The sequence below is a fragment of the Mesoplodon densirostris genome, chromosome 2 (genome assembly GCF_025265405.1).
Source record: "Mesoplodon densirostris isolate mMesDen1 chromosome 2, mMesDen1 primary haplotype, whole genome shotgun sequence".
In the NCBI taxonomy this organism is placed as follows: Eukaryota; Metazoa; Chordata; class Mammalia; order Artiodactyla; family Ziphiidae; genus Mesoplodon; species Mesoplodon densirostris.
The window spans coordinates 120,542,799-120,568,635 of record NC_082662.1 but is presented as its reverse complement, the minus strand read 5'-3'; the positions used below and the strand labels follow the sequence as shown (position 1 = coordinate 120,568,635).

The window sequence follows — 25,837 nt, the reverse complement described above, 5'->3', positions numbered from 1 at the left end:
TAAGGGGTTAGTAAGAGATCCCAGAGGCATGTGCATTTCCAATTTTGAAAGAAAATGTTGGTGGAGATAATATTGGGGTGAGGGACACTTCTAATGAGCTGATGATTTAAATGACTGCTTTCTGTATGCAGGCCCTGGCTGGGTGGAGATGGGTCTGGGCCAAGCAGGAGAGTGAGAAGTTTTGAGGTAGAACAAGAGACCCCCTCAGGGAATGTCCTCCTTACTGAGTCTCATTCCCAGGGTCCTGTTGTCCTGTTCGTGTCACCGGGTGGATCCAAACCAGAGAGGTGGGGTTTCATTTGTCAGAGTTCAGATTCAGGAATCAAATGACGTTTCCAGAAAAGGAAACTGATGAGTAATAGGCTTGAGGGGTGGAGAGAAAGGCTGTTTATTTCCTCTCTTCAAGTCAACTAGGTCCCCTTAGGGCTCTGATATCTGTGGTGACTTGTCTACTCTAATGCACAGCATGTGGCAGCTGCTACCACCAACGGCTCTGCTGCTTCTAGGTAAGTCAGAATCACCCTGCCTGGCAGTTGAGCTCAAGATGCCCTGGGTTCAGCAGACATCCCTTTTCAGGCAAGGGGTGAGACCCCTACCAAGGGATAGGACCCCTTACCATGTCTATAGATCTAGATTTAGCTTCTAGGACAAAGCTTCAAGTGTTAGAGATGTGGAGAATTGCTGGCCCTGATTTGGGCATAATCAGGAGATGAAGGGGGACGTGAGGTCTCCGTTACTTCACCCCTCTGGGTCTCAGTTTGTCTATCTATAAACTGAAGAGTATGGACTAGATGGTCCTGAAGGTCTGTCTCTTCCATTCTCACATTCCAGTGTTCCTAAGTCTTTTAATTTCCTCCCTTTCCAGGGGACTTGGGGTGAGGTTGTTTTTATGGCTTGATTCAGGGATATTTGATCTGTACCCTTAATCTGGGAGTTCGAACGGGGACCACAGAGTAAGGGAATGGCGTTGAAAATTGGTTTGGGTGGACAAGGTAGTAGGAGGCACAGACATTGGAGACCAGAGGACAGGCAATGGGAGAGCTATCCACTATATTTATCTTGATTCTTGGGAACACAGGCCTCCCAGGGCAGAGGTGGGCAGGGGAGTTTAAACTCACTCCATGCTCCAGTCACCCTGATTTCAGCTGCTACTCAATATTCGTTTCACTCTTTTTTTTCTTACAGTTTCAGCTGGCACGCAAGCTGGTGAGTTTCCTTTGTGGTCTTGGATGGGTCAAGTGAGGAATGTAAATGTGCAATAGCCACAGGGTATTAGGAAATGTTCTTTGCATAGGAAATTGCTGATGTGGGGTTGGCAGGGGTAATTCCCCCAACACAGTAGGGCTTGGCCCTATGCTTCTCTGGCCAATTTTGCTCAAGATAAAGAGAGACCAAGAAGGAGGCCAAGCCTCTCCAAGCCAATATGCTCAGACTGAGTGCTATGCTAAGGCTGAGTTGCCAACTCTCGGTTCGCAATGGGTTTTGAGCCTCCCTGGGAATGCCATTGTAGGGTTGGCTCGTTTCCCTGCCCTTATCTACATTCTCTTGACTCCTCGGCAGATCTCCCAAAGGCTGTGGTACTCCTAGACCCTCAATGGGACCGGGTGCTCACGAATGACCAAGTGACTCTAAAGTGCCAGGGGGACTACCCTCTTGGAGACAATTCCACACAGTGGTGGCACAATGGGACTCTCATCTCAAACCAGGCCTCCAGCTACTTCATCACAGATGCCAAAGTTGAGGATAGTGGAGACTACAAGTGTCAGACGGGCCTCTCCACACTCAGTGACCCGGTGAAGCTAAAAGTCTACATGGGTGAGTAGGTGAAGGGGAAAAGGGAAATCACCAATAAATGGTAAAACAAGAGGCCCTGAAAGACTTGGGAAGCACCAGAAGATGATGTTCCTGGGGCTTAAAACTAAGATGAGATGATCTGTAGTCCTACTGAATTATATCAGAATTGTAGTCCTAGCTATAAGTAGGCCTTAGGTAAAAAGTCAAAGCCTGGCATATACTACAGGGCTGCTGCACTGCACAATTCCAGGAATCAACATTCGCATAGAATACATACAGCATGAATGGTGTTATCTGAAGGTCAGGACATGACACTGATGCTCAATAATAGTTACTGAATAAATTAATGAATCCATTTTAGGACCTCAGTCTCCTCACTCTCAGACACACAATGCCCTAAGCTACCCCACAAGCCATCCCTAATTTACCATAATATCTATCTCTCTCTTCCCATTAATGCCACACTCAAAATATACACTTCAGCATAAATTTGGCCATGTGATATCTCTCCTAATAGAGATATATATACACATTCAGCCTGCATATTCATCATGGAATCAAAGTCTTTGTGTATTAACAGAATCCACTCATTAGATGCAAGTCGAAGTATTTTGGAGGCAGAGATCTCTCCTGGTGTTCCTGAAATCACACCACATAGCCCGGTACCTGCAGCGTCACCTTGTAAGCCTGACTCTATTTTCATGGCTGCCCCATCTGTATATTGTATGTGAGTGGAACAAGTCTGGAGGGGAAGGAGGGCCTAATGAAGGTGGACCTGCAACAGAATTCCACGGAATCTGAAGCTGATTTTCTTGGCTTCTTTGCCTGACTGTGTCACTTAGCTGACATGGTTCTCAGTCTACAGAGCTACAAAGAGGAATGTCTATTATCTAGCTAGGTGAGAGATAGATGGCCACCTATGACCAAATAAAATGGGGAATTACCAACAGGAAGCAACGGACAAGTCATATCTGGTAGTTATTAGTTTGTCTTAAACTTGGCTCTACAAACTGACTTTAGAAGTCTAATCAGTGAGAACTGTTTTAAACTGTGACCAAGAGCATTAACTTCAGCAGGCAAACTCTTGATCATTCTTTAGGACCCATTTCGCTTATCTACTTCTCTGAGAAGCTTTCCTTACTTTCTTTGGGCAGAATTTCTTTGTTCCGTTCTCTTTGGTCCTTCAGTCCTTTGTTCTTAGCCTGTTGTAGCACTTATCACACTGTATTGTAATTAGTTCTATGTCTAGATCACAGATTCTTTGATCTGTCTTAGTCATCTGGGTATCCCCAATCTGCACAACATAGTAAGTGCTCAATAAAATGTTAGTTTAGGGCTTCCCTGGTGGCGCAGTGGTTGAGAGTCCGCTTGCCGATGCAGGGGACACGGGTTCGTGCCCCGGTCTGGGAGGATCCCACATGCTGCGGAGTGGCTGGGCCCGTGAGCCATGGCCGCTGAGCCTGCGCGTCCGGAGCCTGTGCTCTGCAACGGGAGAGGCCACAACAGTGAGAAGCCCACATACCGCAAAAAAAAAAATAAATAAATAAAATGTTAGTTTAATGAATGTACATACGGACATTCACTGAGTCCATGACAGCCAGAATGGAACAAGAATGTTCCCCCCAAAGAAACCAGACCATATATATACATATATGATTACATAGGTAACCCCTGTTAATATTTAAGTCCATGTTTTTTCTTTTTTTCTGAGCATACATACTTTTTGTATTCTGTCTTTTTAACTTAACATTGTCTGATGAATGTTTTCTCATGTCACTTTAAAATTTCTATGCAATATCATTTTAAATTATTCAGGCCAACTTCCTGACCACAATTTCAAGTTCTCTCTGTGTGTGTGGAGGCTGGTTACTTGGCAAGGCAGTTGTGAAAACAAGTATCTTGGTGACATAACATTCTCTCTCTCAGAGCCTGTGCTCAGTAATGAAGATGGCCTTGCTGAGACGCTGTGGCCCTTCAGAAACCACAAATTACCATCAGCACTACCACGCATGCTTTTTTTCCCCCTCCCTGACTTTTTTTTTTTTTAAGATTTAATTTAATTTTTTTCTTTTTTGGCTTCACGCAGGCTTTCACTAGATGTGGCAAGCGGAGGCTACTCTTTGTTGTGCTGCACAGACTTCTCATCGCAGTGGCTTCTCTTGTTGCGGAGCACAGGCTCTAGGCACACGGGCTTCAGTAGTTGTGCCACCCGGGCTTCAGTAGCTATGGCTTGCAGGCTCTAGAGCGCAGGCTCAGTAGTTGTGGCACACGGGGTTAATCGCTCCATGGCATGTGGGGTCTTTCCAGATCAGGGATCAAACCCATGTCCCCTGCATTGGCAGGCGGATTCTTACCCACTGCACCACCCAGGAAGTCCCCCCTCTCTGACTTTTATATTGAGTTCTCCTTCATGATTTCTGCAGCCACTCCTGTGGCCACTGAGTAACCTTCTTCCTGACTGGCTGCAACAGTCTTCCAATATTCCTACAACTATCCATTCCTTCTGAAGTCTACCTTTCCTTTAATTGGGCAAATCATCATTTTCTAATACAATTTTTACTCTTTGATCTAGAACTTACAACGGCTCCTTATTACCTGCCATAGCAAATCGAAGTGTAGCCATTAAGGATATTGCAAATTGCTTCTCACCTGCCTCATCACTTAGACCCTATGCTCTAACCTTATGTTTTGACCATGTGTGTGTCTCTCCCTCTCCACCATTAGACAAAAGTTCTTGGTGTGCCTTGAGTTCTCTTGCAGGGCCCAGTTGGCTTTTTCCCAAAGAAAGCTATGTAAGGATGGCTCCCAGTCTGGCTTTCTATCATCCCCCAGGATCTGGGTTGTAAGCATCCCCTCCCTTCACAAAAGGTTTGCACTGAATGCTGAGGCTTCCTGGGCCTGTGTTCTCTTTGTGTCTTTCAGGCTGGCTGTTGCTCCAGGCCCCTCGGTGGGTGGTCCAACAGGGGGAGCCCATTGAGCTGAAGTGTCACAGTTGGAAGAAAACTACTGTACAAAAGGTTCAATATTTCCAGAATGGCAAAGGCAAGAAGTTTTCTTATCAGAATTCTGACTTCTACATTCCAGAAGCAAAACTTGAACACAGTGGCTCCTACTTCTGCAGGGGGATTATCGGGAGGAAAAACGAGTCTTCAGAGGCTATGAACATCACTGTTCAAGGTAAGAGATGTACAGAGCACATCTAAAGGGCCCAGAGCACCATGTGTGGGGACTCTGCATTCACACTGGGAAGATGAGTTGGGAGGAGATTGCTGACCATTCCACAGACTTCTTTACAAGGGTCATTCACTCTGCAATGTGACAGCAGGTGCAGAAGTCACATTTCCTCCCCCATAAATATGCCTGTCCTTACTCACCTCATTCAAACTATATCCATAATGTTATCTGTCTCTATCATGCTGGCCCATCATTACCTGTTCTCCTTTCCCCTCCAAACCTCAAGTCATAGCCAAAAGCGAAGCTGGCAGTAGCGCCTCACTTTCTCACAGAAAAACCCATAACCTGTGTTCTGGCTCTGCTGCTAATTAACCATGTAACTGTGGCCAGTTAGACTCTCTAAACCTCAGTTTCCACTTCTGTAACAAAGACATACTGACATTTATCGGGCATCTTTCAATGTGCTGGACACTGTGCTGAGTGCTTATTTACATGCAACTAGTCTGATGATCATAGTAATCCCTTGCAACAACATTAAGAGGTCGGTAATATTAACTCTACAGATGAAGTAACTGAGGTGGAAAAAAGGGAGGGGGGTAATTAATGTGTCTCCAAGGGCACACCAAAGATTCAAAGCCTGTATACTGAACCACTAGATAAAATGAAAGGATTGGACAGGCGCCAATGTCCTATGACAGAATTTTGAATTCCACTAAGTCACTTAGAAAACATCTGCAGTTTCTGTAGTACCATCCTCCAGGGTCAGAGATCCCCTGCCACGGTGCTCCTGGACTTCCTAATTTCACAAAACTTCCACCTATAATCAGACTAAGATGTTTGTTGTAAGCAATTTACATGTAGTAAGACAGCAAGATAGCCACACATCTTCTGAGATTTTAACAAAACAGTGCCATAATTTGTATAAAAAATAACTTTATCACAATTTAAATTGAAAATAAATACTCTCAAATAGAGAATGAGAAAGCAAATAATAAAGAAAATAGGGGCAAAATGCCAACAATTAGTAAATCTAGGTAAAGAATATATGAGAGTTATTTATACTTTACTGGTAACCTTTTTTTAAGTTTGAAATTAAATCAAAATTAAGAGTTAAAAAAATTAAGACTAAAAATCCACTCTAATGTTACCAGTTTATAGACTACAGTGAGGAATGACTTTAAAATAACAATATTAAGGGCTAAGAGGTTGAGAACAAGCAAATTCTACCTCTTTCCATTTTGGGTTATTAGTTACTGAGCCGTGATAAAGAAATATTATCAACTTTCTGATGGTAAGTAGCAGATTTCAATGGTTCACTTTTTTTTTTTTTTTTTTTTTTTTAGATTTCCTTTAGCGGGGTAAAAACAATGAGTATTATTTTGAGACATAAGAGAAAGTTACTGAATTAAGAAATAGTGTTCTCACACCAACCTAAACTTTGACTACTTTCATAATTTCACACAAAACCCAGCTACAACCTACCTTGCTTAACACTATGTCACATACCTCCATCAAACATGAAAACACTTTTGCTCAGGTAGCATTAAAACCCAGACTCAGTGGGAGGAAGCTATGGCTTTCCGCCAGACTCCCCCATATTCCTTAGAATCTGTCTCTTATCAGGTGTCAGAAAGACTTTCCACTGATGACCTCACTGTTTATTCCAAATTTCTGCCTCAACAAATGTCATTTTATTCTCATCCCTCTGCTTCTCCTATTAGGTCAAGAAAGTCCACCATCCAGCTCATCATTCTTTCCACCTTGGCACCAAATCACTTTCCTCCTGGTGATGGGACTCCTGTTTGCAGTGGACACGGGGCTGTATTTTTCTATGAAGAGAGACCTTCAAAACTCAAAGGAGGACTGGAGGAATGGCAAAGTCACATGGACTCAGGGCCCTCAAGGCAAATGAGGGTAATAAAAGCAGCATCCCCATCCCATGGTAGTGATAAAAGAAGCATCTCTGAACCTCTTTCTAAATTCACAGCCCCACCATGCCCAACAGGCATCTCTGGGAGCAGCAGGAAAATTACACCTCAGACTCTAGGCTGAGGGTTCTTCACCCAACTCTGTTTTCTCTTGGTCTCCTATGGAAAGGAAGGGACTGTGATCTTCAAGTGCCAACAGTGAAGCCCCAGTAAGCAGCTGCATTACCAGGAATAGAAGTCTCAGAGCGACATGGATGCTTTCTCTATTCTAACCATTCCGTCCCAGCAAAGTAACAATACAGACTCTTGATGATTACCCTTGATGTATGAATATTGTCCTTAAATAAATGGATATGTAAATAAGAGAATTCATGGTTGAGAACCAGCTGGATAGTAGTCTGCATCGGTTGCTGCAGGGCTGGCTGCCTTCAAGGCGTCCTAAAACTCTTTCTAGACAGACTGCGGGTACGTCTGGGGGGTCTAAGGGAGACAGCAGAACCAATGAAGGGGGTGGCTAAGGAAGAGCAGGGTAGTCCAGGAAAGACCAGAGAAGACCACCACCTGGGCTGTTTTCCTAGAATATGAGCCATGGTAGAGGTAAAAGAAAATCACAGAGGTGATGTAGAATAGAGTTTTTCAGGGGAGCCCATGTCAGAATTGGGATGGTCTGCAAGTATACAATGATCAACCCTCTTAATGTCATGAGTAGGAAATGGTCCAGGAAGGGGTGTAGGGGTTGGAGGATTTAGAAAAGAAAGCACAGAATAAAGCCATTGGAAGGAGAGCAACATTGTTGTCCCATATTAAGCTCAGTGAACAGAGATACCTCCGCACCCAAACAGAGAAAGCATGAGAAGAAGTCAACCACAACTGCACAGGAAGGAATGGGTAGGAGGTGAGAATGCTTTTACTGGGCACAATAGTGAGAATTAGAGAGCAGTGGCAGGGACTATAAAACCAGCTTTTCCGTTTTAGTATCTAATTCAGATACAGCTTTGATCACATCATCCTTTAAACAAATGTTGGATAACCAATATTAAATGTACTGAACTCTACTGAGTTAAATTATGAAATTTTGAAATCCCTCAGCATGTCAGTAACAATGGAGTAGAGGTGGAGAAGGCAATCACTGCTTATAGAAGAAAGCTTTAGCTATCTCTCTTTGTGTTTCAGAAGTTTTAAATAGAACCATTTCTTGATTTCAGCAAGGCATTTTACATGATCCTGCTTCCACTGTCAGACAGAAGATGGAAAACCATGGTAATAAAACAAGAATGAAAAAAATCTTTTTTTCCTCCCATTGTCCAAAATTCTATCAGTGAAACGGAGCAGGACCCTATGGTACTTGTCCCCGATGTCCTCTGCCTGCCTTTTGTCTGTGGAAAAACTTTAGCCAAAGAATAAGTTTAATCAGAGAAGTGAAAAAATGCAGAAACGAAGGAAAACAGTCAAAGGAGACCAAATTATAATAGTTTAGTCATTAAGCATAGTCAAGGACCTTTAGTTCCTTCTCAAAGGCTATAGATAATATTCTGAGCCATTTCCTGTGAGCTATCTTATAGATACTGAAACCTGACCAGGTGGAAAGAGTTAACTACATGATGTCCAGATTGTAGCCATGACAAAAGCTGCCACAATTCCAAGAATTGGCCTCAAGGAAATGGGAACAAACTGACCCTCAAACTGAAGAGGAATTGTACTTAAAACAATCAAGATGACGCTGCTTAGACCACCCGTGACCAATTGGTCAAGATGACTGTCAGAGCTGACTGTGCTGTTTCTGCATGTAGCCCCCTCCCGCAGCCTATAAAATCTCTTGCCCACTGATTGTCAGTGAGGGGAGTCGGCCTTTGGACAGGGTCCACCCCTCCCCCCAGGTTGCCGGCATCCAAAATAAAGCAAACTTTCCTTTCCACCAGCCTTGCCTCTTTACTAGCTTTTGAGTGGCGAGCAGCCCGACCCCACTTTCGGTTACATAAGGATTAGTTTGGGTTGATGAGGAACCCCTCTCGTCTCAGCAACCATCTCACCACAATTCATATGAATTAGTCATCTTGCTAATTCAACAAATCTTGTTGGGACAATGGGGTAAAGGGAAAATTTCATAGGTGGTATTGGATAGGAGGATGAATGAGAATTAGAGATAGTTTTAGAGCACGGGGCAGGAAAGAGCTAGGAAGGAGGTGGGGCCTGGGCAGAGGTATCTGGCCAGCCTAATTGTGTCAATTATAACCTTTATGCCAAGACAATTCAAGCTTGGTATAGGAATATTAGATGAGATTCAGACATCGGACAAGCGCATTTGGAAATGCTGAACATTCAGCTCACATTTATTTAGTATTTACAATGTGCCAAGCTTGAGTTTAGGTGCTGAAGATACCAAGATGAACGACCCAGGGTCTTTCCCTGGAGGAACTTTCATTCTTAGTGAGAAAAAACAGAAACATAAACACGTAAATAAAAAGACAATGGGTCTTCCCTGGTGGCGCGGTGGTTGAGAGTTTGTTTGCCGATACAGCAGACACGGGTTCGTGCCTCGATCTGGGAAGCTTTCTACATGCCGCGGAGCGGCTGGGCCTGTGAGCCATGGCCGCTGAGCATGCCCGTCCAGAAAAAAAAAAGAGAGAGAGAATGAAGATAGGGCTGCAGAAAAGAGGCTTAATTTTTGGTGTTGTGGTGATGGATGACTAGGAGTTTGCCAGACAAAAAGGAGAAGCGCTGAAGGCCCATATGGGCAAAGATTCAAAAGCCAGAGAAGGAGGTCAAGAAAGTAGTTTGGTTCTGTTCAAGTCTAAAGAGTCAGTGGAGGGGCCTCCCTGGTGGCGCAGTGGTTGAGAGTCCGCCTGCCGATGCAGGGGATACGGGTTCGTGCCCCGGTCTGGGAGGATCCCATATGCCGCAGAGCGGCTGGGCCCGTGAGCCATGGCCGCTGAGCCTGCGCATCCGGAGCCTGTGCTCCGCAACGGGAGAGGCCACAACAGTGAGAGGCCCGCTTACGGCAAAAAAAAAAAAAAAAAGAGTCAGTGGAGAAGAGGAGAGAGTTCAGGGGCCAGATTATGAAAGGCACTGCCTTCCAAGCTAAGGAGGTTGTAGTCTACCCTGCAGGCCATTGAGGGATTTTAAACAGGTCTCTCTTCTAAAGAAAGCCTCTCTGGCAGCTACTTGGAGGCTGGAAAGGAGAGGACAGCCGAAGACAGGAAACTGCCTAGGCGGCTAGGTAGTTACTGCAGTAACCGAAGGGATAAGTAATGAAGAAGTAAATGTCAGCAGGCTGAAGAGGAAGATGGTTATTCAAATATTTAGAAGGTAGGTTCTCCAAAAATTGGTAACCAGTAGGACGTAGCATGACTAAGGGCCCAGGGTCTGGAAACGCCCGTTTCAAGAGTTAGAAAATACAAGTACAAAGGCAAGGCAGGCAGATGTTGGGTAAAAGATTTCAGTTTGAGATTATGAATACTCACTTCCTCTGGCTGGTAAGTATTTTTAAAGCATCAGTTTCATGATGCAATTTTAGTAGAACCTTACTCGAGCAAGTAAAAATTGTATTACTAGTTGCAACCTTAATCACGTAGACTCGAAACTTTTAGCAAAACACGTGGTAGCATGGACGGAGCCCGAGTGGAGTGACACTGACACGTCCCAGGATTCAAAAGGGTGGCATTTCCGTCCCTGGGTGGGCTCGAACCACCAACCTTTCGGTTAACAGCCGAACGCGCTAACCGATTGCGCCACAGAGACAGACAGTAAACTTCTTTTTTACCAACTTAGTTCACTGACACATAACCCCGTTGTGTTCTCTGCGTCTTCGAAGAACTCTAGTTAAGGCTGGCATAGGAACCGGTGGAGCCATCACGTTCCCGCGCACCAGGACAGTTAGTAGCCCCGAGAGAAGCAGGTCTTTTCCCCTAGGACCTGCTCTAGCACCTGCTTAGATCTGGGACAGAACTCACTTTCTACCCGGAAGATGCTAAGAAAACGAGAGCAGCCGAGAACGAATGAACGAAGGGTCTTTGGGGAACCCAAAATGAATGAATGCTCTCTGTGGGTTCACGAGTTCACTTGGTTTTGCTCTGAGAAGTATATCAATATACTTTTTTGCTGATCTAGACAATTTATGCATTCATGTGTCCTTGCGCGAGTGTTAACTTATAATAAGCTTATTATTGTGAAATTTTAAAATACTGCGTCACATGTCCAATCATGTCCGGCAAAATGTTATATCTAAGTAAGGGAGCGTAACATAACAAAATTAATCTTCAACCCCAGCTGTTTTGAAAGGTTTCTACTAGCATATTAGGCACCCAGACAGGACACAGGATTTATAAATGCCTGTAATTTAAGGACTTTCACTCTGACATAATCCACATCCAACTACCCGAGGCCCTTTATCCAACATAATCAACCTAGGGATCCTGGTCAGTGCTGGGCCTAATAAGTTTCTCCTCTTCTCTCCAGTTTAGAGAGAAGCTCCTCTCTTTGTTCTTGGGCCATTTAACAGTCACGGGCTTCGTGAATCACATCACCTTCACCCCAGGCATACCCAACCCGGCTACCACACCGGTTCCTCGCTGCACCCAAGCACACATAAGCAGCCATTTTCTCTGTTGCCCAAGCCCCAGGGCACCTCTGAACCCTCCACATAGAACCTTCTTCTTCCTTCTGCACCACCATCCTCTTAATTAGTGGGTTCCAGTTTAGGTGCAGGTCAAAGTTTTCAATGATTTCCAGTGAAATGAGAATACACACAAACAGAGAGATGTATGTGCATAAATTATATATATGTGTGTGTGTGTCTCAGATAAATTTGCTAAATGACCTCTAAGCTGGCATTGCTTTTTCACACTTTAAATTTTTGTTTTTAAATGTCCTTTCTTTTATAAAATTATGATGAGGATAGATGATAGTTGATGTGGCTCTGATTGTTTTATCAATTTCCTAACTTGGCAAAATAAAAAGTTGGCAACCCTATATTGGTCACCAGCGTTTGGGGGAAATTTTTACTCCTCTGTGAAGTCCAAGTTTGGGAGTCACTACTCTCATCTTCATCTCCTTTACTGGATTGGATGCAAAAATTAAAAATAACTTTCAAGTTTATTCTAAATATACATATATTTCCTATGCTTCACTTTGCATGTACACATTACAGCAAGTACAAAATGGGGTGGTAAATAAATCCAAAATATATCAGTAATCACAACAAATATAACTGGAGAAAACTTGCCAGTTAAAGACAAAAGTGGATTTTTAAAATACATTTTATTTTGTTTAGAAGAATGACATTAAAACATAAACAGAAAGACTGAATGTAAAAGAATTGTTAAAGATATGCCAGGAATATTCTAACAAAAAGAAAGTTGGTAGTTGGTATATAGCTATATATCAATAATATCAGACAAAATAAAGTTTAAGAAATAATGCCGTACTAGGGATGAAGATGGTCACCATATGCTAATAAAAGATTAAACTCACGATGAACATATAATAATTCTAAACACATATGTATCTATTAAAATAGCATTAAAATATAAAAGCAAGAATTATTATGCCAAGAGGAAAATTGACAAATCCATCACCACAGTGGGAGAATTCAACATACTTCTCTCAGCATTTGATAGGTCAAGCAGAAGGAGAATAAAAGCATATAAACACATTTAACAAGCTTGATTTAATAGATATATACATAGAGAGAGAACTCTGCAACCAATAATTATTGGTTATACTTTCTTCTCAAATGCACCTGGAATATTTATGGAAATTGACTTCATATGAGTCCATAAAACAAGTCTTAACGTACTCATGGAATTGGCACTACTACATATGTATCTTTGAACAGAATGAAGTTTAACTCAGAAAGCAATTACTGTACAAAAATAACTTTTGAAGACCTCACATATTTGGAAACTTTAAAAACACCTATTTTTAAATAACTCATGGATCAAAGAGAAATTGAATGAAAATTGAAAAATACTTAGAGAGTAGTAATAAAAATATAACATACCAGAATTATCAAATGCTCAAGGTTTTACATGTGCACTTGGGAAAAGGAATATATACTGTACTAACCATCAATGTTCAGCATATGAGTTAAACAGTATTTTCTGTTAAATCTGTTAGAAAAAAAACAACAGAAAACTTCTGAAATGCAATTAATCCTGTTACAATGAGGGAAATATATAGCTAGTAACTATTCTGAGTGGTCAGTGCCATACCAATTAACTCCTCAGAAAGAATCATCCTCTGGGTTCTGCTTTGGCTCTCCCTAGACACCCCAGAAACCCACCCCATACCACTGCTGGCCAACTCTAAGTGACTGTAGGCAGTCACTTCCAAGGAGGCCACTCAATGCCTCCCAACCTGCAGGTCTAATTTAAGCCAGCCTACTGCAGGTCCTGGATATAGGTCCCTGTCCCTGTACGTCTCCCAGGACAGGGCTGCCTGAACCATGGTCCAGTTAATGTGTCCAGTGTTTGGCCCCCCAAGACAGTGGCTACCCACCACTACTCAGTACACCTCTGTAGTCACCCTTGTTTGTGGCCACTTGTGGGAACTGCAGCCTCCACGAAATCTTGGCACCAAGAGAGTCAGGGAATAACAGAGAGAGCAGGCAGGCAGTAATAGGTCACAATGAAGGCATCAGCCAGGTGTTGTGGCCCCTGCTGGCACTGTGGCACTGGAGCATAAGAAAAATTGGGGGCTAAGGGATGACTGAGGTGCAGTTGTTCTCTTTTTCCATCCATGTTTTATTTCACCTTCCTTTCCTGTGACGAGGTTTTGTTTTTGTTTTTGTTTTTTAATCCCAAACATCCTCCCACCATGGGCATTAAAATTTGTTTTAGTAATAAAATGAATAATTAATGCTGTGCATTTCCAGGCACCATTCTAAATATTTATTAACTCATTTGGGAATTGTAATTATCATCATTATCCCCTTTTACAGATGAAGAAACTGAGACAGAGAGCCAAGATTCAAACACAGGAAGTACAACAGAGCCCATGTGTTTAACCACCACATTATGTTGCCTCATCCAGCCTGAATGGCTGAGGTAAACCTAATTATACATGTCATTCCAATAAATGATTTTTGTATAATACAGATAACAGATATATAAAACCTTAGACAATATTTTAAAGGCTAGAAAAAAATGTCAATAAAATTGCTGTTAGTTCCACAGAAGATGACAAGGGATTCAGTATCAACACCCATCCCTTCCTAATTTTAGTAAAAAATTTTCTGCTTATTGAGACAAGTTACCTAATGACTATCAATTTATTGGAAAGGAATTGGAGGAATTTGATGGATTTCCACTATGTTAAACCAGGGCTCAGGTAGCAGTATCATTTAGCTAGTGACAGCTGTATAAAACAAAACCAACAATTATTAAAAATCAGCTAATTTGGAGATGAGTAGAAATATTTGACATAGTATTTGCCCTTACATTACCCGGAAATCCGTTTTATAAGATACATGAACACACTTGTCTATATATATAATTAAAGAATAATAGAGAATATTTGAAACGTATATTCTTGTAATTGTTTTAAATCTTCAGAATACCATTTCTAGCTCGGTGTTTCAACATAAATGAATTCCATAAAAATAATATTTAGTGGAAAAAATGCTAGCTGCAAAAGAATACATACCACCTGATACCAGTTGTATAAACTTTAAAAGTGTGAAAATACAAATAATATATTATTTGATAACACATACACATGTAGTGAAATTTATAAAAGCCAAAGAAATAATAAATATAAAATCCAAAATAAGACTCCTTATTGGGAAGGAGAGAAATGCATCAAAGAGAGAAACATAGAAGGCTTCTTCTGTTCTGTTTCTTTCTTGAGCAGGGTATTGAAATACAGGGATGCTCATTTTATTATTTTCTACATTTTATATTTATAATGTGCTGTTTTGTGTGAATTGTTTTGTTAAAATTTAATCTTTGTTAATGCAAACTAGCCTTTCTGCTTAAGATCTGGGAGGAAAATAATAGCATTTAAGTGGACAATGAGGGAGAAGCAAAAAGCCTCTATCCCCATATTTATGGACAAACACCAGATCTAGATAGATTACTTAGATTACTTCTCATTCAAAGATGAGCACAGAGAGCTCTTAATTGCAAACAAGATAATCTACTCTAGCTTGTTTAAATACAAAGTATTTATTGAGGGGTACAGATAATTAATGAGGCATTGGGAAAACTGAAAAAACAGACTCCAGGCCGACTTCCAGGAATAACTCCCCCAAAACTACTCTGTATATTGGACTACCACACTATACAGTAAAAACTGCTGCAAAATAAATTTAAAAGCTTTCACAATCTCTAGTTCTATAACAAAGCAGTATTAGCCACTATTTATATCAGCAAATTTATATTCCTGCCTCTCTCCCATGTAACTCGGCTCCCAATCAAAATCTCACTAAAGTGTATCTGGTTGGTGAAAGTAAATCATATCCGGAACCCCAGTTGCAGAGGAATCTAGAAAATATAGTTCGGTTTTCCAGCCACTACAGCACAGGCCACTACAACAATGCCAGAATGCCATTGGAATAGGTGTTGAACAAACCAATCCACATATCCACTGCAGTGAGTAAACTGAAAAAGCAAAAATAAAATAAGATCAATGCCAAATTAAAATAAAAGCAAACAGACTTCCCATCTCCACCCTCAGTATGGGACTTATAGGGTATGAGGGGATCGAAAGCTCTAAAGAACTAGGTAGTAGTGGGCTACGGATGTGATTATGGTGTGATAAGCTGTGGCAAGGGTCTGTGCATGTTTTTGTTCATAAATGACAACTTGTGGGGGGTGGGGAAAGGGCTCCAAGTCCTTGTGTTGGACTCCTCCTCCCAAATTCCTGTGGAAAAGATCCAAACAGTGTAATAGAAAAAAGTTTGTGCCATCCCAATCATCCTCAATATCTAAGAGAAAGCTTGAAATCTCGTGGATTCATGATTAACATCTCATGATCCAAGGTGGGTCTGCTGTCAAACTGTTTTGGAAATCAGAGTGGGACATCACTCACATAGCTGAATATCAAAAAGCATGTTCAGGAAATGACACAAAGGACAGCAGAGTAGAAGAGTGTAAGCCTTTGACTCACAATCAGCTACAATATCCAAAAGGAAGCTCGATATCTTCTAGTTTCATCACTGTTTCATGGATCCAAGCTGGGGCTGGAGTCAAGGATGTCCCAGAGTTTTTGTTTTGCTTTGTTTGAGGAGCATGGATGTGTTAGTACGCATCAACGATGTCAAATCACTGATTTCAAATCAGTGATTGGGGGGTGGGCTATCGGATAAATTGAACAGAGAACCATCAGGTGGAGGGATGGGTAGAGGTATGGACTTACCTTATGTTATATCTCAAAATAATTTCAAAAAGAATTAAAGAGATAATGCCAAAAAGTAAAAACGAACAAAATTACTATGAGAAAATAAAGGTTAAAAACTGATCTGATATCAGGGTGGGAAAGACTTTTCTATGTATATAAAAAGTTAAGAAAGAAACTACTAGGAAAAATATTTGACTACATGAAATTAGAAACTTCTGAACTTCAAACATTACGAATAAAATTTAAAAGCAATTCCAGTTTTCATAATGGAAGAATAGTTTTCATAGGACTAACCATTCCACAGATAACAGTGATAAATTCTGGATAAAATATTTAAAAAAATCTGTTTGAAGGCACTGAAGAGCAATTAAATTAGATAGAAAATAAAGAGGATTCAAGCCTTGGAAGAAGTAACCACAATGTGTAATATCTTCATTCTGAGGGCACTCACCAGTCAAACCCTCAGGCATATAAACTCATGCTGAAAACCAGTCTTATACCTCATGCACCAAGGTAGAGTTTAGAGCTGCCAAATTGGCTGGAAATTAAAGGAGTAAATCTGAGAAAGGAGGGAGCATCATTAGGGAAAAGCAATTCTGCAAATGAATCACCTGTCATATCTTTGGCTCACCCTTGAACCTGATATGTACTGATTTGAGGGAGGCCAGTGTGAAAATAATAGCTGGAAGGCTAAAAGACTACTGAGCAGAGATTTCAAGAACTGCCCCACCAGAGGAGGAAAAAACACTGGAAACGACATAAATGTTCAAAAATAGGAGATTAAAAAAATTACGGTACAGCCATATAGTATAACACAATGAAGTCATTAAACTAATGTTTTAGACTAATATTTAATAAATATAGAAATATTCACATGTTTAAGTAAACACTCAAGTAGCTTAAAAAAACAGTATGTACCGTATGATTCCAACCTTGCATTTTAAAAATGCCAAAGAGATAAACATACAGCAAAATATTAATAAGGATTTCCTGGATGATGGAAATATGGGTGCCTTTTACTTCTTCGTGATTTGCTTATTCTCCATATTTTCTATAAGGACTATATATTACCTTTATATTCAGGAAAAAATATTATCTTTTTAAAAAATGAGCATATACTATGTACCAGGTGCTAGTGCAAGGCACTACTTCGAAGGACTCTAGGGCTGCAAAGCATCTCAAAAACTGTACTTTGGCTCCTCCACTTTACAGATGAAGAAACCGCAGCCCAGAGAAGTTAAATGACTTGCAAAAAAGCAAACCATTCATTAGTGATAAACAAACAAACAAGCAAACAAAAAAAAGGTCTTCTGATTGTCAGACCAGTGTCTCATTTCTCTGTTTCTGGTTTAGACATAAAATCTTCGTTTATTCCTCATCACCCCTTGTAGGGGAGGTTGTTTCATAAAGTTGCATACTTTCATGTAGTATGGCAATAGAAAGAGTGGGGGCTTGAGAATTTAGGCTGGCGCCTACTGAATAGCAATATACATAGGAGGAAGAAAGAAGGAGCGCCTAGAGAATCGTCGATAACAAGGAGAAGGAGAAGGTAAGAAGGAAAGGTGGGAATCTGGAATACAGGGCTAAAGGCAGAGCCTGAATCCTGGGATGCTCTTCCAGAGGGCAGCAGGAAATAATGGGGATGGGAAAAGATACACTCAGTGGTAGGCCCATTCAACAGCAGATCAGGTGGAAACGTGATTGCAGGATTAATGATCCAATGCATTTAACGCAGAACCAGGGTCAAAACAACCATACCTACTAGTACTCTTGCCCACCATCCAGGAAATTCGCATGCAAGAGAAATACTCTTGGAGAGAATCCAAAGTTGTTTAAGATTAGTTTTTGTCTCGGCAGTGAGAGAGAACAAAAAAGTTCTTCTATCTCCCCATCTGGGAATCGAATGCTGATCTCCTACCTGACAGGCCAGGCCAGGCCACTCACCAGTATGCCGACGAGGAAACCAACAGTAGAGGGTTTAAAATCATTGCTTAGGAAGTTACTTCTAAACTGCCATAGGAATTTATTCCTTGAAAGACGGTTGGTTGCCGGTCAAGTTGTTATTTTACTGTATCTAGACTGTCACGTTGCAACTGAAACATAATGGGAGCTCCACAGGTAGTTTTAAATTTCTAATAGCCACAGTAAAAAGTAAGAAAAAACAGGTGATAATTTTAAATATATATCTGATTTAACCCAATATTCCGAAATATTATTTCAACATGTAACTAATACACAAATATTAATTAGATTTTGTTGTTGTTCTTAGTTTTCAAACCAGTAAGTATTTTACACTTACAGACAGCACATTTCTACTCAGACGTCAAATTTTCATTGGAAAAACTTGATTAATATTTAGATTTCATGACACTTACAGTTGAAAAAGTGGATTCACTTATGAAAGCTGTTCCTAACGTACTTAAACGTTCTGCAATAGCTGGATTGAGTATCTGTTTACATTTTTACGTTGATTTATTTCAATTAATTAATTAATTTCAATTAGTTAATGTGTTGATTTTAATTAAATAGACTTAAAAATGCAGTTCTGCAACAGCCAGCTCTACCCACCACCAGTCCCTCCCATCAGGAAACTTGCACAAGCCTCTTAGGTAGCCTCATCCACCAGAGGGCAGACAGCAGACGCAAGAAGAACTACAATCCTGCAGCCTGTGGAACAAAAACCACATTCATAGAAAGATAGACAAGATGAAAAGGCAGAGGGCTATGTACCAGATGAGGGAACAAGATAAAACTCAGAAAAAGAACTAAATGAAGTGGAGATAGGCAACCTTCCAGAAAAAGAATTCAGAATAATGAGAGGGAAGATGATTCAGGACCTCAGAAAAAGAATGGAGGCAAAGATGAAGAAGATGCAAGAAATGTTTAACAAAGACCTAGAAATTAAAGAACAAGCAAACAGAGATGAACAATACAATAATTGAAATGAAAAATACACTAGAAGGAATCAATAGCAGAATAACTGAGGCAGAAGAACGGAAAAGTGACCTGGAAGACAGAATGGTGGAATTCACTGCCACGGAACAGAAACAAACCTATGGGATGCAGCAAAAGCAGTTCTAAGAGGGAAGTTATAGCTATACAAGCCTACCTCAAGAAACAAGAAAAATCTCAAATAAACAATCTAACGTTACACCTAAAGGAACTCAGGGAAGAAGAACAAGCAAAACCCAAAGTTAGCATAAGGAAAGAAATCATGAAGATCAGAGCAGAAATAAATGAAACAGAAACAAAGAAAACAATAGCAAAGATCAATAAAAGTAAAAGCTGGTTCTTTGAGAAGATAAAGAAAATTGATAAAGCTTTAGCCAGACTCATCAAGAAAAAGAGGGAGAGGACTCAAATCAATAAAATTAGAAATGGAAAAGTAGAAGTTACAACAGATGCCACAGAAATACAAAGCCTCCTAAGGGACTACTACAAGCAACTCTATGCCAATAAAATGGACAACCTGGAAGAAATGGACAAATTCTTCAAAGGTATAACCTCCCAAGACTGAACCAGGAAGAAATAGAAAATATGAACAGACCAGTCACAAGTAATGAAATTGACACTGTGATTAAAAATCTTCCAATGAACAAAAGTTCAGGACTAGATGGCTTCACAGGAGAATTCTATCAAACATTTAGAGAAGAGCTAACACCCATTCTTCTCAAATTCTTCCAAAAAATTGCTGAGGAAGGAACACTCCCAAACTCATTCTATGAGGCCACCATCACCCTGATACCAAAACCAGACAAAGATACTACAAAAAAAGAAAATTACAGACCAATATCACTAATGAATATAGATGCAAAACTCCTCAGCAAAATACTAGCAAACAGAATCCAACAACACCGTAAAAGGATCATACACCATGGTCAAGTGGGATTTATCCCAGAGATGCAAGTATTCTCCAATATATGCAAATCAATCAATGTGATACACCATATTAACAAATTGAAGAATAAAAACCATATGACCACCTCAATAGATGCAGAAAAAGCTTTTGACAAAATTTAACACCCAGTTATGATAAAAATTATCCAGAAAGTGGGCATAGAGGGAACCTACCTCAACATAATAAAGGCCATATACGACAAACCCACAGCAAATATCATTCTCAATGGTGAAAAACTGAAAGCATTTCCTCTAAGATCAGGAACAAGACAAGGATGTCCACTCTCACCACTATTATTCAACATAGTTTTGCAAGTCCTAGCCATGGCAATCAGAAAAGAAAAAGAAATAAAAGGAATACAAATTGGAAAAGAAGAAGTAAAACTGTCACTGTTTGCAGATGACATGATACTGTACATAGAGAATCTGAAAGATGCCACCAGAAAACTACTAGAGCTCATCAATGAATTTGGTAAAGTTGCAGGATACAAAATTAATGCACAGAAATCTCTTGCATTACTATACATATATGATGAAAAATCTGAAAGAGAAACTAAGGAAACACCCTCATTTACCATTGCAACAAAAAGAATAAAATACCTAGGAATAAACCTACCTAGTGAGACAAAAGACCTGTATGCAGAAAACTATAAGACAGTGATGAAAGAAATTAAAGATGATACCAACAGATGGAGAGACATATCATGTTCTTGGATTGGAGGAATAAATATTGTGAAAATGGCTATACTACCCAAAGCAATCTACAGATTCAATGCAATCCCTATCAAATTACCAATGGTATTTTTTACGGAACTAGAACAAAAAATCTTAAAATTTGTATGGAGACACAGAAGACCCCGAATAGCCAAAGCAGTCTTGAGGGGAAAAAAACAGAGCTGGAGGAATCAGACTCCCTGACTTCAGACTATACTACAAAGCTACAGTAATCAAGAAAGTATGGTACTGGCACAAAAACAGAAACATAGATCAATGGAACAAGATAGAAAGCCCAGAGATAAACCCACGCACCTATGGTCAACTAATGTATGACAAAGGAGGCAAGGATATACAATGGAGAAAAGACAGTCTCTTCAATAAGTGGTGCTGGGAAAACTGGACAGCTACATGGAAAAGAATGAAATTAGAACACTCCCTAACACCATACACAAACATAAACTCAAAATGGATTAGAGACCTAAATGTAAGACCGGACACTATAAAACTATTAGAGGAAAACATAGGAAGAACACTCTTTGACATAAATCACAGCAAGATCTTTTTTGATTCACCTCCTAGAGTAATGGAAATAAAAACAAAAATAAACACATGGGACGTTATGAAACTTCAAAGCTTTTGCACAGCAAAGGGAACCATAAACAAGACGAAAAGACAACCCTCAAAATGGGAGAAAATATTTGCAAACCAATCAATGGACAAAGGAGTAATCTCCAAAATATATAAACAACACATGCAGCTCAATATTAAAGAAACAAACAACCCAATCCAAAAATGGGCAGAAGACCTAAACAGACATTTCTCCAAAGAAGATATACAGATGGTCAAGAAGCACATGAAAAGCTGCCCAACATCACTAACTATTAGAGAAATGCAAATCAAAACTACAATGAGGTACCACTTCACACCAGTTAGAATGGGCATCATCAGAAAATCTGCAAGCAACAAATGCTGGAGAGGATGTGGAGAAAAGGGAACCCTCTTTCACTGTTGGTGGGAGTGCAAATTGATACAGCCACTATGGAGAACAATATGGAGGTGTCTTAAAAAACTAAAACTAGAATTACCATATGATCCAGCAATCCCACTGCTGGGGATATACCCAGAGAAAACCATACTTCAAAAAGACACATGCACCCCAATGTTCATTGCAGCACTATTTACAATAGCCAGGTCATAGAAGCAACCTAAATGCCCATCGACAGACGAATGGATAAAGGAGATGTGGTACATATATAGAATGGAATATTACTCAGCCGTAAAAAAGAACGAAATTGGGTCATTTGTAGAGACGTGGATGGATCTGGAGACTGTCATACAGAGTGAAGTAAGTCAGAAAGAGAAAAACAAATATCGTATATTAATGCATATATGTGGAACCTAGAAAAATGGTACAGATGAACCGGTTTGCCAGACAGAAATTGAGACACAGATGTAGAGCACAAAGGTATGGACACCAAGGGGGGAAAGCGGCGGGGGGTGGGGGTGGGGGTGTGATGAACTGGGAGATTTGGGGGGAAAAAAATGCAGTTCCTCAGACGCACCCGCCAGTTTCAAGTGCCCAATAGCTTGTAGCTACCGTATGAATCTCGCAGATACAAATCCATGGCCCCCTTCCGAGGCTGAGTTTCAGAGAAGACATCGCAGAATCCAGAAGATACCAAAGATTTCTCACGAGTTGGCAGTTTAAAAAGGAAGGCAGGAGGGAAGGTAAGAGAGGAAAGAAAGCCTTTAGAATCGAATCCCCCCAAAATGTTGCTGGGCAGAGAATGAGGTCCCCAGGGTATATAAGGAGGTCAGGGGAGAAAGGGAGGTTTGGCTGCAGTTCTTAGTTTCGGTTCCCAGTTTCGCTCAGGCTTTAAAAATATATTGCACGGTCTATTTCTCGCTCTCTTCAGGAACTTGCTGAGGGTGATAAAACGGAAATTGCGTTGGCCGGGAATCGAACCCGGGTCAACTGCTTGGAAGGCAGCTATGCTTACCACTATACCACCAACGCTCGCACGCGAAACACTACTGAATTACATATATAAGTATACTACTAGCCATGACGTCACAGATGGCTTTTGGTATTGCTTCATATCCGAGATCCCAAAGCACACAAAGCCTTTTCTCGGTGAGGATGGACCCCGTCCTTACTTCTCTTAGTCAGCCCCGCCAACTAACGACGCGGGGCCGGGAACGCAGAGAACACCCGGCGTCCGGAGCCGGAGTGCTGGAAAACGCGGAGCCCGGAGTGAAAGCCAACGCCTCTCTTGGCCCGGGGAATTTTCTCCCCCGCCGCCTTCTGTCATCCGCGCTCCCAGCTCCGCCGCTTGGCGCGCCCCAGCACTGGATCCACCGGGTGTTGGGTTCGGCAACGGCGATTTGGGGCGGAGAGTTCGAGGGAGACCGGCCAGCTAGGGTGTCCACCCTCGTGTGGCTCGATCCCCCGAGAGAAGGAGCTAGAGGAGATCTCGAAGGGACACTGGAGAAATGGATCTTTACAGTTTAGGATGATGAAGAAGTAAGAGATAGGAGTCGGAGCCAGTTTTATTTTTCCTGTTTTGCGAAGAAGTCTAGGGAGAGTTCTAAGTTTATTCAAATAAACAGCAAACAGCATTGATATAGTTTTACATCACGGTACCGCGATGTTTGACAATCTTAGAAGGGAATAAGAAAACTTTGCATTCGGGTGTCAGGATGGCCGAGCGGTCTAAGGCGCTGCGTTCAGGTCGCAGTCTCCCCTGGAGGCGTGGGTTCGAATCCCACTTCTGACAGTATATTTTTGCTCACTTTTTTCCAACATACAAGTAGGATTGAATTCGTGGAGAAAGGAGTATCGATTAATAAACACCTTTCTATGCTGCCTATCTACACATGAAGATTGTGTTTCCCTTTGACTATGAAACTGAATATATTTAGATCTATCCTTAAATACAAAAAAATTTTTTTCTTTCCTTTAGACTCCGGTTTCTCTGTGCCTATTTACTGCATGTAGATACAAAAGACTCCCCTGAACAAGGAAAAGCCCTCAACCCAGATGCCTAAACTTGCTGTAGCTGACCTGAGTCTTTTCGTGCTCAGACTTCAGTGTCAAACTTTGGTGAGACTCGAATTCCCCAGCATCTTGCCGGGCCAGCTCCCACCACCAATTCTAATTCAGTACGTTTGCTGGGTCCTCAAAGACCCGGAAAGGAAATCAACACACCAAACGGGGGAAAGTACTAGAGAGCAAAGGTAAACTCATGGAGTTGTTTCAAGAACTTTTTCTTGAAGACCGCAAACAAGCTACTCTCTAATTTGGGAGGAGCTGATTTATAGAAAAATCATGTGCTTTCCGGAAGAGGGAAGAACTGTCAGTCCGAAGGGGCTGAATGTGTGAGGTCCATAAGCATGAGGATGGAAGGATCTTAGGTTGGTTAATGAAAGCTCGCCAGACAAACTACATTCTTTGTTACTAACTGGGCTGCGACCTTGGGAAATGTACTTGACTTTTCTGAGCCTTAGTTTGCTTGTAGTAAAATGGAGGTAGAATTGTTGTGAGGATTGAGATGACCTAGCAGCTTATTAGAAATACAGATCTCAGGCTGTACCTCAGACCTACTGAATCTACATTTCATAAGATTCCCACATTTATAAGTCACATTGATATCACATACCTCCTGATATAATACAATAAGACGGGCACTTCACCCTGTGGTATACTTCCCCAAAACCCCACTGTAATCATGAGAAAACTGACAAACCCAAATTGAGGAACAATCTACCAAATATATCTAACCAGTACTCTTCAAAATGTGAAGGTCTGGAAAAACATCGGAAGATTAAGAAACTGTTGCAAATTTTAGGGAAGACATGATGACTAAATGCAACGAGTTAACCCGGATTGGCTTCTGAAACAGTAAAAGAACATTAGTGGAAAAATATGAAATCTTCTTAACATTAGGGGAAGCTGGATGAAGTATATACAGTGACTTTCTGTAGTATCTTTACAACTCTCTGTCAGTCTAAAATTATTGCAAAATAAAAAGGCCTTAAAAAAAAAAACTTGAAAGTGGTTGCCTGTTAGGAGTAGCACTTGGGAGTGGGGCAAGAAACTGCTGGGGTTTTTTTGTTCTTGTTGCTGTTTGGCCACCCCATGAGGCTTGTGGGATCTTGGTTCCCATACCAAGGATTGAACCCCAGCCATGGCAGTGAAAGTGCAGAATCCTAACAACTGGACTACCAGGGAATTCCCAAGACTGCTGGTTTTTCATTAGAAGGATTGTAGCAAGATTTGATTTTTTAATAATGGGCATATATTTTGATTTAATTTGTTCTAATATTTTGGGGAACAAATATTTAATTTGTTCTAATCTTTTTATTGTAATCACGCATAGCTATGATTACAGTAATCGAACTAAGACTATATATATATACACACACAATACAATGACATTTAGATGCCTATTAACAGGAAACAATCCCCAAAGAATCTAAAGCATCAACAGTCATTTAAAAGTAGATGAAGTGGTTAGTTTGTTTAAATCCCTCTGTAGAAAAATAGATACCATCCAAATGAGAAGATCTGAAGTGTTTTGACAGCTAAGCACAATGAAATTCTCCTTCTTATAGGCTGTGTGTGTTTTTATCAAGAGAGAGAGAGATTGTTGAAATGCTAGGAAACTGTCTAAACCCTGTAGGTGCCATCATTCTGCTTGAGAAGTTACAAACAGTTTGGGGTGGTCAATGTTGGAAGCTGGAAGGAAATTCAGGACAGGGAAAGTATAATACAGAATGTGTATGTGACATCATCTCTTTTTTGCAGGTTCCTTCAATGTGAAGCCAGCTGGCATAGGACTTAGGCAAGACGCAGGAAAAAGCAGTTAAAAATGTGAAATGACAACCAGGGGACAAATGGGTTGTTACTGCAATCTCCTCTCTACCTGCAAGAAATCACCCTTAGCTAAATATAACATGGCATTGCTCTAACCAAGGCTGCCTTCTTTTCT

The 25,837-nt window shown here is 40.9% G+C and overlaps 1 protein-coding gene and 3 non-coding genes across 4 annotated transcripts; 2 read left to right on the top strand and 2 right to left on the bottom strand.

The window, feature by feature from the left end:
- The first annotated feature begins 389 nt into the window (after positions 1–389).
- Positions 390–7,264, top strand: LOC132483102 (low affinity immunoglobulin gamma Fc region receptor III-A-like). Its single transcript, XM_060088353.1, has 5 exons — positions 390–506; positions 1,186–1,206; positions 1,561–1,815; positions 4,717–4,971; positions 6,690–7,264. The coding sequence occupies exons 1-5, from the start codon at positions 458–460 to the stop codon at positions 6,878–6,880; spliced, it is 771 nt and encodes a 256-aa protein (XP_059944336.1). The 5' UTR covers positions 390–457; the 3' UTR covers positions 6,881–7,264.
- A 3,296-nt stretch (positions 7,265–10,560) lies between these two features.
- Positions 10,561–10,634, bottom strand: TRNAN-GUU (transfer RNA asparagine (anticodon GUU)). The gene has a single exon. It is a non-coding gene; the product is annotated as a tRNA-Asn (tRNA).
- Positions 10,635–22,791: 12,157 nt separating this feature from the next.
- On the bottom strand, positions 22,792–22,863 carry TRNAG-UCC (transfer RNA glycine (anticodon UCC)). The gene has a single exon. It is a non-coding gene; the product is annotated as a tRNA-Gly (tRNA).
- A 677-nt stretch (positions 22,864–23,540) lies between these two features.
- Positions 23,541–23,623, top strand: TRNAL-CAG (transfer RNA leucine (anticodon CAG)). The gene has a single exon. It is a non-coding gene; the product is annotated as a tRNA-Leu (tRNA).
- Positions 23,624–25,837: the final 2,214 nt, after the last annotated feature.